Source organism: Microcaecilia unicolor, chromosome 5, assembly GCF_901765095.1.
Source record: "Microcaecilia unicolor chromosome 5, aMicUni1.1, whole genome shotgun sequence".
NCBI lineage: Eukaryota > Metazoa > Chordata > Amphibia > Gymnophiona > Siphonopidae > Microcaecilia > Microcaecilia unicolor.
The window spans coordinates 156,689,697-156,704,374 of record NC_044035.1 but is presented as its reverse complement, the minus strand read 5'-3'; the positions used below and the strand labels follow the sequence as shown (position 1 = coordinate 156,704,374).

The 14,678-nt window shown below is 45.3% G+C and overlaps 1 protein-coding gene across 1 annotated transcript in view; it reads right to left on the bottom strand.

Moving 5' to 3' along the window:
- Positions 1-9,807, bottom strand: part of LOC115470372 (arachidonate 5-lipoxygenase-like) — a 137,906-nt gene extending 128,099 nt beyond the window's left edge. The window contains exon 1 of the mRNA XM_030203480.1: positions 9,497-9,807. Coding sequence (XP_030059340.1) covers positions 9,497-9,646 — 150 coding nt within the window. The 5' untranslated portion in view covers positions 9,647-9,807. The remainder of the gene's footprint in view (positions 1-9,496) is intronic.
- Between the last annotated feature and the right edge of the window lie 4,871 nt (positions 9,808-14,678).

Below are 14,678 nucleotides of genomic sequence, written 5' to 3'. Positions count from 1 at the left end.
GGCAGTCTCCCAAGTACCCTCACCCCAATGCCTCATCCTCTCTCTAGTCTTCCAGGTCATTCTCATTATGTCTCAACCATTCACAGTTAAACCCTTTTCTCTTAACCCTCATTTAACAATGTCACTCATTCTCCCAACTCATCAATATACCCCACCCACACCCCCTAGTCCCATCCATCTTCTGCTCCTTCCCCATCCCTCTCTCTCTTACTCCTCCCCCCCCCCCCCTCCCCAGTGGTCTCATTTTTTAAAACATCTTTCCCTGCTGGGGCCTGCCCCCATCTTACTCGCTCTCCTTCCAGCCCTGTGGGGCCCGTTATCAGCTCGGCTCGCCCCCCCCCCCTCCCCCGCCACAGCACTGGAGTCTTCCAATTTCTTTCTCTCCCCCTGTCTTCTAATCCCCTGAGCCACCGGTAGCCTCAGCAAGAAAGAAGTATGCACGCTGCTTTAGACGTGCCCCAGAAGCTCTTCTCTCTCCTACAACTTCCTGCCTACGCGGGAACAGGAAGATGAAGGAGTAAGAAAGGCTTCCGGGGGCAGGTCTAAAGCAGTATGCGTACCGATTTCTCACTGAGGCTGCCGGTGGCTTGAGGGATTGGAGGGCTCAGGGGAGGAGTGATACTGGGTACCGTGGGGCTGGAAAGACAGATGCTGCTGCAGCTGCACCACTCAGGGGGATGCCAAGCAGAAAAATGGTGTGGTAGCTCATTTGGGGGGGGGCAATGCTTCACTCACCCCCCCCCCCAAACTACACCCATGATAATAAAGAGTCTTCATGAAACCCAATCCTTTCTGTTTTTAATGTTTAATTTTCACAATATATATAGCAAAATAAAGAAATTGAAGAATAATTATATACAAAGATAACATAAAAGTATGCATTTAGCCCACATTACTGAGGAACAAAACCAGAAAACTATGAGTTACAAAGAAAGAATTATTAAACATTAAAGCTAAAACTTGTTGAGATAAAAACATTAACATTTAGAACTCAAATTAAGGGGGGAAGTTATCAACGTGGAATACCATTAAGATGTGTTATTTTACCAATAACCTGAGCTATTTTAGCACAGGTCCCATTTATGCCATGAGACCTAATTATTAATAATCCGTCTTAACAGTAGTCCACACTGATAATTTCCATCCTGAAGTCCTTTTTAACTAAATACCAGATTAAGTTCCAGAAACTTGCTCAGTTTGTTTCATTTTGAGTAACACATTTTCCAACTAAAAATGATCTAAGAAAACATAATTATTGCTGTCAAAGTTAACAAGACTGTTACACAGAAATTTAAGAAAGAAAGTAGCCCCCAAAGCTAAAATTAGGCTTTAACTGATGAAAGGCTTTACACTATGATGAAACTTTCGGGTTCAGTCAGTGCCCTAGACGTGACCTTTCTCTTATTCTAGAGATGAGTTTTCCATCACATCTCTGCTGACTCACAGCCTGTTCTCTTTATCCAAATAAGGGGTCTTTTTACTAAGGTGCACTGGCTTGCGGTAGTGTAGGCGTGGGTTTTGGGCACGCGTTAATCCATTTTCCAGCGCGCTTGTAAAAAAGGCCTTTTTTAAAATGTTTGCTGAAAATGGACGTTCGACAAAATCAAAATTGCCGCGCGTCCATTTTGGGTCTGCAACCTTACCGCCAGCCATTGACCTAGCAGTAAAGACTCATGTGGTAACCGGACGGTAATGACCTGCACGCATCAAATGCCACTTGACACGCGTCCGAAAAAAAAAATTATTTTTCGGACGCGCACCAAAAATGAAGTTACTGCAAGAGCCATACCATAGCCAGGCGGTAACTCCATTTTGGTGCACGTTGGGCGTGTGTTGACGCTTACACGGCTTATTAAAAAGGCCCCTCAGTAACTGAGCAGTCCTCTCTGCCTTTGGTTTCACTGTGTGCCTTTGCCATACACAGGTGTTGCACACACCCTCTTTGCTCTTCCTTAAGTCTTACTGTACTTCCATTGTTGTACCTGGTCATGAACAACATCCTTTCATCTCATGGAAATTTTAGTATGCAAATCTCTTCCAGAGAATATACCAGTGACTCTATGCATTAGGTTCACAGTAAGTTGTTTGATTGAATTTCTAGAAGGAAACCCAACAGCAAGGAAAGACATTACCTTTTTGCAAATATTTTTTTGTATATGTCTTATGGCATATCTATTTACTCAGGTTTTTGATTAACCAATGTAAGATGTTACATTTTTATTATACTGGCTGCTGGATATTGGATGTTGCGTGTCTGTACATAGTTATTGTATTGTTTTTGGTTTATTTTATGAATGTTTTAAATTTTAAATTACCTAGGACCTCGGATAGTGCAGTCTAGAAACTGTGATAAATGGGTCTTCAGTACTCTTATACCTCTCTAGCATTTCTTTTTATTCACAATTAGGTGTCAATGTTGTAAGCTGCATTAAAAAAATAATGCTAATACACATGAACTGCTGGCTTCATTGCCTCCAAAGCTCCTTGTTAAATGGCCAAAGTATCTTGTGCATCTTTCAGAAAGGAGGTTTTAAACTGCAAAAAAATTAAATGGGGCATTTAAACCCAGGAGCTTTTGCTGAAATAATGAAAGGCTTAGGGTAAGTCATAACGATTCCTGAAACACGCTCTTCCCCAAGTAATAACAAAAGGTATTATCAGTCTAAAGAAGTGCCCCAACAAAACACCCCCATGGTTAAAGGAGTCCTTTTCTAGTTCCCATCCTTCTCCACATGTTGACTTTACTGCCGACTCCATCAGACATTAATAATGTAGAGAAAGGAGGAGAAGAGAAAGGTTGCAACTCCCACCCATCTGCTCAAGCACACAAATCAGTGCCAACTGACCTGATGAAAACAGAGGATAGAGTGAAGGAGGGTCTCTTTTGGCTCATAGCAAAGCTTTATCATGGCTAGGGGACAGGGAAGGAGGAGCTCAAGCCCAGTCCAAGGGTATCTGACACCCTAGATGAACATTCAACCGTGTGCCTCACTCCTTGGATAGCTCAAGACCCTACTTCTTCTCCCCTGCTTCCATAGTATAGCATCTCTCTTTCCCTTCCCTACCACACGTAAGTGGTCAGCATCTCCCCTTTCCTTTCCTGCCCTTCCCCCCCCCATGTGGCCAGCATCACCCCTTCCCTTCCCCCTTAAATGTCCAGCATCTAAGTCTTTTCCTGCCCCCTCCCCAGGTGTCCAGCATCTCCACTTCTTCCCTTCCCCCTATCACCACTGCTGCTGCTGCCGCCGCCTTATGTCCAACAGAGCCAACTCAGTTGAGAAGAGCAGCATAGAAGCAGACTTTTGAGTGCTCTGTGCACTTATAGCTGCCAAGTCCTACCCTCTCCAACACAAGCTTTCTGTCAGGGGGACAGAATGCAGCAGGTCGAGGTATGCTCACTGGTACTCAAAAGCCTGCTACCTTGTTATTTCTCTGCTACTTTCTTGCTGACTATTCTGTCACCGTGCTATCGTTCTCCCCCAACCGTTCTCCCCCAACGCCTACTGCCCTACAAAGATGCCTATTCCTCCTTAGGGGTACTTATTTGGTTCACAGTGATCTTTTGCTATCACTTCAGAAGAGGGAATGCAAGGGTCATCATAGGTCACATTGGGTCTTCTGTTACCCCTGGAGGTTTACACAAACCCATGACTATACCCTAAGGAGCTATGTTTTTGTGCTGGCAGTGGGTTAATACAAATCTCATTGCCTATCACAATTTGCATTGTCCCAAGCTTAATATTAATGATCTGCTTATCTTTTACATTTAAGTACATATGCTCCTTAGATTGTAAACTGCTTGAGGGGAAAGAACTTATCAGTTGCATCAGTAGGAGATACTGGATGCTTATTCATTTCTAAGACATATTAGAAAAAAAGGCAGACTGGGTAGAGCAAAGGGATAATGTATGAGCAAGTGTTAAAACCAGCACAGTAACTCTAACTATCCCATGTAAATATATGAAGAGACTCGATAGGCATCTGGCATTTTCTTTTAACTTAAGAAGAGTGTGTTTCTGAGGAAATGTATTGGTAGATCTGTATAAAGTAAAGGCAAAAACAGATCAGGATTAAGGGGCCCTTTTACTAAAGTGCACCAAAAAAATGGGCTGCGCTAGTGTAGGCGCGTGTTTTGGGCACGCGCAGATCCATTTTTCAGTGCGCCTATTAAAAAAAGGCCGTTAAAAATTTTTTGTCTAAAATGGACATGCGGCAAAATAAAAATCGGCGCGTGTCCATTTTGGGTCTGACACCTTACCGCCAGCCATTGAATTAGCGGTAAGGTCTCACGCGGTAACTGTGCAGTAATTTTCTACACACGTAGATTGACGACGACTGCCCGGTTTCTGCTGCGCACCAGAAAATAAAAATTACTTTTCCGGCACGCATAGTAGACGCACATCAAAAATGAAATTACCGCAAGGGCCATGCGATAGCCGAGCGGTAACTAAAAATTGATGCGCGTTGGGTGCGCGTAGGCACCTATGCAGCTTAGTAAAAGGGCCCCTAAGGGCAGTTGGAAATTGGACTGGTGCTAGGTAGACTTCTACAGTCTATACCCCAATAATGGCAGGGATAGATAAAGATTAAATATACCAGTGTTTAATCCAGTGGCGTAGCTACGTGGGGCCAGGAGGGGCCTGGGCCCCCATAGATTTGGCCATGGACCCCCCTGCCGACGACCCTCTCAACTCCCCCTCCCGCCGCCAACCCTCCCCCGCCGTCGCCATGGGCTACCTTTGCTGGCGGGGAACCCCAATCCCCGCCAGCCGAGGAGGTCCTCATCTTCCCGCGAAGGCTTCGTTCTGTTTCTGACGTCCTGCACATTGTACAGAAACAGAACGAAGCCTTGCAGATCAGCCAATTCTGTTTCTGTGAATCTGACGTCATCAGAAACAGAACAAAGCCTTCACAGGAAGAAAGAGGACCTCCTCGGCTGGCAGGGAATGGAGTCCCCCACCAGCAAAGATAGGCGATGGCGGGGGAGGGTTGGCGGTGGGAGGGGGGGGTCGAGAGGGTCGTCAGCAGGGGTCATCAAAGTTAGCGGCGGGGGGGTCAGCGGCACCAGGGGGGGCTAAAATGTGCCCCTCACCTCGGGCTCTGGACCCCCTCCCGCTGATCTGGCTATGCTCCTGGTTTAATCATGAAGAAGTGGGCAGAGTGCCAAATTCAACTGTGACCACCTTGTTGTGCAGACTGGATAGACCATGCAGGTCTTTATCGGCTGGCATTTACCCCCCACTGTTTACTAAGCCGCACTAGCGTCTGGTGGTGTGCTAATGCCAACATAGCCCATTCACTATGAACGGGTTGTCGGCATTGTTGCACGGCTTAGAAAACAGGGGGGGTTCAGGGCTGCCGAGAGACTGAGCCAGACCTGGGGCAGGACCACCGCTGCCCCCCCCCAGGAAGCTGCGTAATCAGACTTAAAAAATTGGTGAGGGCCAGAGCCCAAAGTGGGGGGGGGGGGGACATTTTGCCCCACCTCCCTGCCCCCCACCACAACTCCATATGCCCTGGCTGGTGGAGGTCCCCAAGCTCTACCAGCAGAAGCCTTCCTCCAACACTGCCGCATTGCCTGCCTTACGGTGGCTTCCCCTCACATCATGCATGCTCAATTTCATAAAAACCGATCATGTGCAACGTGAGAGGAAGCAGGGCTGGCAATGTGGCAGAGAACAGCACTGGAGAAGGCTTCTGCTGGCGGGGCTTGGGGACCTCCACCAGCCAAATCAGAGGCCCTGAAACCAAACCCAATTTAGAATCCTGTGTCTGCTCCTCCCAGCCTCTAAAGAGGGCCCAGTGCCAGAGTCTGTCTCTCTCCTGCTCCTGTCGGGACCCAGGTGATTGTGTTAACACGATCACCTGGATCCCGTCAGGAGCAGGAGAGAGATAGACCCCAGCACCGGGCCCCTGTTGGAGGCCAGGCCCGGGAGAATCTTGCCCCCCACCCCCCTCCTTGATGGCCCGGGGGGGGGACTATCCTGCTTATTTTCAAAGGAGAAGGGCGGCCATCTTCCGACACAAATCGGGAGATGGCCGACCTTCTCCTAAAGCCGGCCAATTCGTTATAATCTAAAGCCGATTTTGGCCAGCTTCAACTGCTTTCCATCACAGGGCTGGCCAAAGTTCAAGAGGGCGTGTCGGCAGGGTAGCGAAGGCAGGATGGGGGCGTGGTTAAGAGATGGCCGGCCTCGGCCAATAATGGAAAAAAGAAGCCCGGCCCTGATGAGCATTTGGCCGGCTTTACTTGGTCTCTTTTAGTTCACGCCCAAGCCTTGAAAAGGTACCCAAACTTACCAGATGATCACCAGAGGGAATCAGGGATCATCTCCCCTAACTCCCCCAGTGGTCACCAACCCCCTCCACCCCCCAAAAAAAATTAAAAAACATTTTTTTGCCACCCTCTATGCCAGCCTCAAATGTCATGCCCAGCTCCATCATAGCAGTATGCAGGTCCATGGAGCAGTTTTTAGTGGGTGCAGTGCACTTCAGGCAGGCGGACCCAGGCCCATCTCCCTCCTACCTGTTACACTTGTGGTGGTAAATGTGAGCCCTCCAAAACCCACCCGAAACCCACTGTACCCACATGTAGGTGCCCCCCTTCATCCCTAAGGGCTATGGTAGTGGTGTACAGTTGTGGGGAGTGGGTTTTGAGGGGCTCAGCACCCAAGGTAAGGGAGCTATGCACCTGGGATCATTTTGTGAAGTCCACTGCAGTGCCCCCTAGGGTGCCCGGTTGGTGTCCTGGCATGTCAGGGGGACCAGTGCACTACAAATGCTGGCTCCTCCCACGACCAAATGGCTTGGATTTGGTCGGGTTTGAGATGGCCGCCATTAGTTTCCATTATCGGCGAAAACCAATGGCGGCCATCTCTAATGTCGGCAATCTCTAAGGGCGGCCCAAATATTGAGATTTGGCCGGCCCCAACCGTATTATCGAAACAAAAGATGGCCGGCCATCTTGTTTCGATAATACAGTTGGGTACGCCGCCTAACGGGGCCGTCTTTAGAGATTGCCAGCCCTGTTCAATTATGCCCCTCCACGTTAGGTAATGGAAAAGTTCATGGGAATTCCTAGGATCTTGCAGTTGTTGTAGGTACTTATACTGGTATATGGAGGATATAACTACTAGATGTTAGCATTTATGAGTCAAAGAGTTGGGGATTATATGAGCAATGCCGATATGGAAGACCCATGGTGTAGAGTCTAAATCTTAAACTGTCTAATTTCTTTGTTATGTATATATGTGTTTGTGATTAGTTTTAGATTGTCACCCATTTTGTTGTTTATGTATCATTTTAAATTGCTAGGTATTTGATTACTCTTAGATTGTCAACAATTATGTGCCTCATATGACTTTTTAAATTGTTATGACAAGTGCTAGACTTTACTTGTAAACCACTTTAATTGATGTACATGATTTGTACTAGAAGGGTGGTTAATTATGTAAAACAAATAAATAAATGTACCCCACAGGACCTCATTCTCTGTCAGCATTATGCACAGTTTAAATGAGTGCTGCATGAAAAAACAAAACAAAACAATTTGCTGGATGAATTGTCAACATTAAAATAGGAAACCATATCATGAAAATGAAAACCTGCAGATTAAAAACAAATAGTAGTATTTTTTTTCATAGTCAATGAGACTAATACAGTGGTATTAAAGAGAGGGTTGGATACGTTTGTTAAGGAAAAGTCCATAAGAAATTAATAGTAGCTCAAGTTGATAACTTCACCTTTAATGGTAGCCCACATTGATGACTTCCCCCTAACTCATTCTATTTTAGCAGAGGTCCCATTTCATGCAATGAGACCTAGTTACTAAAAACGGGGGTTAACAGTAAAATAATACATCTTTAAGTAGCCCACATTGATAACTCCTCACTTAGGGGCCGCTTTACAAAAGGGCGATAGAGGTAGCGTCGGCTTGGTGTGTGGTGATTTGGCCCTACTGCCCCACCAAGCGCCAATTCTGACACTAGAAAATATTTTTTAATTTTCTGGCGCCAGAGGTGCACCTGGCGGTTACCGCTGGAGCCCCAGGAAATGGCTGCTTGGAAGAGTTTAACTTACCACATGGCCATTTCCTTATTTAAAAGAAAAAAAGCTTTTTACTGGCAGCGGTAAAAGGGGGCCTCGGTGCGTAGCAAACCTGTGTGCCAATGCCACAGGTTTGCTATGCACACTAAATCGATATAGCAGACATTAAGGCCTCCTTTTACTAAGCTATGGTAAGCACTAGCATGTGCTTACCACAGCTTAAAGGGCTTACAGCGGGATGCACAGAGGTGTCACACAGTAAGTTCTGAATGTGCGTGCACAAACCACGCACTAAAAAATTTTAATTTGGGGGGGGCATGTCTGAGGTTGGCCAGAAAGTGTGCATTTCCATGCTAATCAGTTAGCGCATCTACATTGTCGTACGCTAACTAATTAGTGCGTGACCTCTTGCCACCTACAAATAGGTGGTGGTAAGGGCTCATGAACTGATGACAACATTAGTGGGCGAAGAGCAAAATAAACTTTATATGTATGCATATATCAAGGAGGAAAAAGCCTCAAGAAGCCACCAGGCTTCAAAAAGCTCATGGTTTAAAAGCCACAAGATCTGTCTTGCTTCTTCATAGGCAAAAAGCCTCCTTAGGACAAACTTACTGACTTGCAAATGTCATCGTGCTGTAACGTAATGTCAATCTCTTAATACTACAACAAGCGTTACTTCACTGCAATCATGTCTCTTTCTCCCAGGATGTGGAAACAAAGACCAGGACCAATGATAGTCAGCATGTTGATGTTGCATCAGGGTCAACAGGTCATAGTAATAGCACTCCATTCAAGCATGGCTAAAAACTTTTATTTTGTTGTTTATCTTTTTTGGTTCTCTTCCTGTTTTGTTTTTTTTAATTTAGAACCTTAGTGGGTGGCCATTAATTCAGAAAATGGAAAATCAACCATTTTCTGGCAGAAATGAAAATGGCCGTAGCAAGCAGGAAAGACCCATATAAGGGCACTTTCTACCACAGGTTTGTAAAAGGACCTCTTAGTGTGCACTAAAAGAAAAAAAAAAACTAAACAAAATGAAATAAAAAAGAAAAAAAAAAAGAAAAATGACAGAAAAAAACAATAGGAAACTTTTAAAATGCTCACTCCACATGCCATTATTTCAGTTCCCCAGAGCCTCAATCCATTAATATCTTTCAATTCCCCACAGATTGTAGGCACTAGGCAGCATCAAACACACAAGGCAAAGCTCTCCACCAACAAAACTGGTAAAACTGATAAAGGTATTGGATCCAGTAGCTGAGATGTATTACAGAAAATCTGCATTTACAAGAAGCAAGAGAGCGATAGAATACAAATGTCTACCCTCACCTGTCAGAAAGAGAACTGAGAAATGCTTTCAGATGCACTCAGTTGTCAGAAAAAGAGACAGAGTGAGACAAGCTTACACTATCCAGAGATGCACCAGGGGAGGATCTGAAACACTCACCGCTCCTCTTTCAAAATCATTGTAGAGGGGTTTGTCAAGCAGGTTCTTCTCGCTGCATCCTTGGGACCCCTCCAATGTGATGTAGATATAATCATCAGTGCCTGCGAACCACTGGCTTCCTGTGGCCACTGTCACAGTGTATGAAGGCATGGCAGGCACTCCAACAGCAGCTGCTACTGGCTATTTGCCTTAGCTAGGGACTCAGGATTTGTTTCTGCCTGGAAAGTTGTTTCCTGTAGCCTTTACTTCTACTGTAGTCAGTCTTTCTCTCTCTCTTTTTTTTTTAACCTTGCGTACCTCTCTCAGCCTGAGTCACACATAGTATAATAAATTTCCTCAAGCTCTGAGAGGGAGGAAAAGAGGAAGAAGGGGAGGTCTCAGGGTGGGGTGGAGAAAAGGATCTTTCTGTCTTTAGTTACAGGAGGTTACTAGAATTCTTTTGTATTATCTGGCGTTTTGGCTGATGTTACTGATATGCTTAGCCTGTGATTGACCAGAACTACCGGTATTATGCAGACCTAAAATGATAGGGAAATGGACAGTTAAAGAGCTAAAGGGCTCTTTTACTAAGGTGTGCTAAAAAATGGCCTGCACTCCTCCCTCTCCTTCTCTGCACATATTCAGCAGACTGCTAAAACCTGTCGTTTCTTTCTCTATAATATCAGCAAAATTCGCCCTTTCCTTTCTGAGCACACTACCAGAACCCTCATCCACACTCTCATCACCTCTCGCTTAGACTATTGCAACTTGCTTCTCACAGGTCTCCCACTTAGCCGTCTCTCTCCTCTTCAATCTGTTCAAAATTCTGCTGCACGACTAATATTCTGCCAGTGTCGTTATGCTCATATTAGCCCTCTCCTCAAGTCACTTCACTGGCTTCCTATCCATTTCCGCATACAGTTCAAACTCCTCTTATTGACCTATAAGTGCATTCACTCTGCAGCTCCTCAGTACCTCTCCACTCTCATCTCTCCCTACATTCCTCCCCGGGAACTCCGTTCACTGGGTAAATCTTTCTTATCTGCACTCTTCTCCTTCACTGCTAACTCCAGACTCCGTTCCTTTTATCTTGTTGCACCATATGCCTGGAATAGACTTCCTGAGCCGGTACGTCAAGCTCCATCTCTGGCAGTCTTCAAAACTAAGCTAAAAGCCCACCTTTTTGATACAGCTTTTAACTCTTAACCCTTATTCACTTGTTCAGATCCCATATTTTATCATCCTCACTTTAATATTCCCTTATCTCGTTTGTCCTGTTTGTCCGTATTAGATTGTAAGCTCTGTCAAGCAGGGACTGTCTCTTCATGTTCAAGTGTACAGCGCTGTGTACGTCTAGTAGCGCTTTAGAATGATAAGTAGTAGTAGTAGATGCGTGTATTGGACGTGCGCAGGTCCATTTTTCAGCGTGTCTGCAAAAAGACTTTTTTTAACTGAAAATGGATGTGCAGCAAAATAAAAATCAGCGCGTCGTCCATTTTGGGCCTGAGACCTTACCGCCACCCGTTGACTTAGCGACAAAGTCTCATGCACTAACCGGGTGGTAATCATCAGCATGTTTACACTGCCAATTACAGCAAAAAGTAGAAATTATTTTCTGCCGCGCATTTTGGATGCACGTAGAAATTAGAATGACCACCAGCTGCACGCGGTAGCTGGGCAGTAATTCTAATTGGATGCATATTGTACGCATGTAGGTGCCTACGTGTCTTACTAAAAGGTTCCCTAAATGAAAATTGTTGATCCTTTATTGGGTAAAGGATGCATTTTGGTAGTGGCATTCCCAGAGCATGGATAGGTTGAGGGAGGCAATAACTCATTCTACTATTCCCATAATGGGCATTCCATGCATTACTAGCTTAAGTTGTTTGGACCTGCGCATTACAGAGACCGGCACATTTTCTTTAGCTGGCCCTATTGAGTACAATAGACCACCTCTAGCGCTGAAATCACAGCAGACTGTTGCATCCTATAAGCCGATGCTAAAATGTTATCTGCTAAGTCAAGCCTATGAACTACCATGATCTGCCTGTGATTTATTGGCGCTATTGCTTTCTGTATGTTTGTGTTTACTCGGTTGTTTGTTAAATGTATTTCTTAGTATAAGCTGATTTGTTACCCAACTTGGGTAAAAGCAGGCTATAAATAATAAAAACATAAACATAGGAGCCCCTTTTACAAAGGCACGGTAGGCTCTACACGCATGTAGCGTGTGCCAAAATAAGACTATCACCAGGCTAGCGCACCCCCTGGCAGTCATTTTGGATTTGGTGTGCGCCCATACCGCCAGGACAAATTATTTTTAAATTTCCTACCACACGTGGCATTTTCTGCATTAATCGGCACTTGACGTGCACTTGACCAGTCACCGCACAGTGTGTAGTACATGAGTCCTTACCACTAGATCAATGGTTGGTGTTAAGGACTCAGGTCATAAATAGGCACGCATTGGTTTCAATTTTACTGAAGGCCCTTTTCCTGGTCCATTGAGAAAAGCCCTTTTTCTCAAGACGCGGTAAAAACTGGCCCAGCGCGTGCCAAATACACACACCACACACTACAGCAGGCCACTTTTTGCTGCAGCTTAGTAAAAGAGCCCCATAGTTAACTAAACAGCCCAACACCCAAAAGGAAAACTACTTTTTCCTTGATTTTCCACTGTTTATTACAAACGAGTAAACAAGTAACATACTAATTGCAAGTGGTTGAGGAAGTTCTGCCCTGGCTACCATATGTCCAGTCTGAAGGGTGGAAGTTTAGTGACCGAAGAGATGGATTCTGAATTACTACAGAGAAGGATGTTGAATAGATTGTCTGCTTGGATAGATACTGAAGGCCGTGAGAGAAGGATGCTGAGTTAACTGCAGGGATAGATGTTGAATGCTTGGTAAAAGCATGATGTGTTTTGCGGGTGGAGAGAGAGAGAGAGAGAGAGAGAGAGAGAGAGAGAGAGAGAGAGAGAGAGAGGCTGTGAACTGCTTGCTGTCTATGCCCAAGATGGAGGTTTTTTGCACTAGTGGGAGGGGTGCATAGGATACCCATAAAAATAGGATATCTGGAATTGACAAATAGAGGCAGAGGAAGCACCTTGGACTGAGGCATGAAACCACGCAGGTCTCAAGGACTCTGGAGGGAATGGGTCACTTGTAAGCTGTACCAGGAAGTTGTCTTACATGCTGTGTTATATATATATATATATATATATATATATATATATATATATACAGTGGCGGGCAGTTATGCCAAGTAAAACTTGGTGTAAACCTCTACACCTAGATAAGGCATAGACCAGGTGTATTCTATATAGATTTGAGAAATGCCCATGACCCACCCATTCCACACATGGCCACCCCCTCCCCCTTTTCAACTATCATGCTTATTTTCAAAAGTGATCACCAGCCATCTTCCAACACAAATCAGGAGATGGCCGGCGATCTCCTGAACCCGGCGAAATCGGTATAATCAAAAGCCGATTTTGGCTGGGTTCAACTGCTTTCCATTGCGGAGCCAGTGAAACATCAAGGTGGCGTGTCGGCAGGGTAGTGAAGGCAGGACGGAGGTGGGATGGGGGTGTGCTTACGAGATGGCCGGCTTCGCCTGATAATGGGAAAAAAAAGCCAGGCTTGACGAGCATTTCACCGGCTTTACTTGGTCCCTATTTTTTCACAACCAAGTTTCAAAAAGGGGCCCCAACTGACCAAATGACCACCGGAGGGAATCGGGGATGACCTCCCCTTACTCCCCCAGTGGTCACCAACCCCCTCCCACCCAAAAAAAAAACAAAAAAAAAACTTTTTGCCAGCCTCTATGCCAGCCTCAAATGTCATACCCAGCTCCCCGACAGCAGTATGCAAGTCCCTAGAGCAGTTTGTACTGGGTGCAGTGCACGTCAAACAGGTGGACCCAGGCCCATCCCCCCCATCTGTTCCACTTGTGGTGGTAAATGGGAGCCCTCCAAAACTCACCCAAAACCCACTGTACCCACATGTAGGTGCCCCCCTTCACCCCTTAGGGCTATGGTAATGGTGTAGAGTTGTGGGGAGTAGGTTTTGGGGTGGGGTTGGGGGGCTAAACAGCCAAGGGAAGGGAGCTATGTTCCCGGGAACTTTTTTTTTTTAATTTTAGAAGTGCCCCCTAGGGTGCCCGATTGGTGTCCTGGCATGTCAGAGGGACCAGTGTACTACAAATGCTGGCTCCTCCCACGACCAAACGCCTTGGATTTTGCTGGGTTTAAGATCGCCGGCATTTTTTTCCATTATGGCCGAAAAACAAAGCCGGCCATCTCAAACCCAGCGAAGTCTGACATTTGGCCGGGCCCAACCGTATTAATGAAGAAAAAGATAGCTGGCCATCTTTTTCGAAAATACGGTTGGCTCCGCCTGCTTGCGGCGCCGGTGCCGGAGATGGTCAGCCAACTATTTGGCCAGCGCCTTTTGATTATGCCCCTCTATGTGACTTAGAATTTATGGGCATCACATTATAGAATACGCTCAGACAGTTGTGCGTGTAAATTCTAATTAATGCCAATTAGTGCCAATAATTGCTTGTTAATCGGCAATTATCAGCACTGATTGGCTTGTTAACTAATTAAGTTGCATGTGCAAATCCAGATTATGACAGGATTTGCACATGCAAATTAAGTCGAGCTATAAAGAATCCAGGGGATAACATGCCTATGTGTAGAATGTGTCCACGCATTTGCCCCCAGATTCTATATATCAAGCCAAGATTTCCACACAGAAATCAAAGTGTATTCCATAACAATACACATAACTTAATTAGTTAACAAGCTAATCAGCACTGTTAATTGGATGTTAACAAGCAATTGTCAGCACTAATTGGCATTAATTGAGATTTATGCACACAACTCACTAAGTTTCTAAGTTGCATATTTGAAAAGAGGGTGTGACCATGGGCGAGGTGTGGGTGTTTCTACAATCTATACACATTATTACAGAATACACCTAATGTGCGCCTAATTTAGGCATCAGGATTTACGCCAAGTAAAATGTGGCCTAAATGGATGCTACTAAATTTTGTCATATGGAGAGCAGCTCGGCAGATTCTATACACCATGTGGAACTTTAAGCTGATTCTATAAAATGTAGGCATATTTAGAGAATACGCCTAAGCATATTTCTTTTCCGCACAGATTTTTCAGGCACGATATAGAAGCTAGCCCATA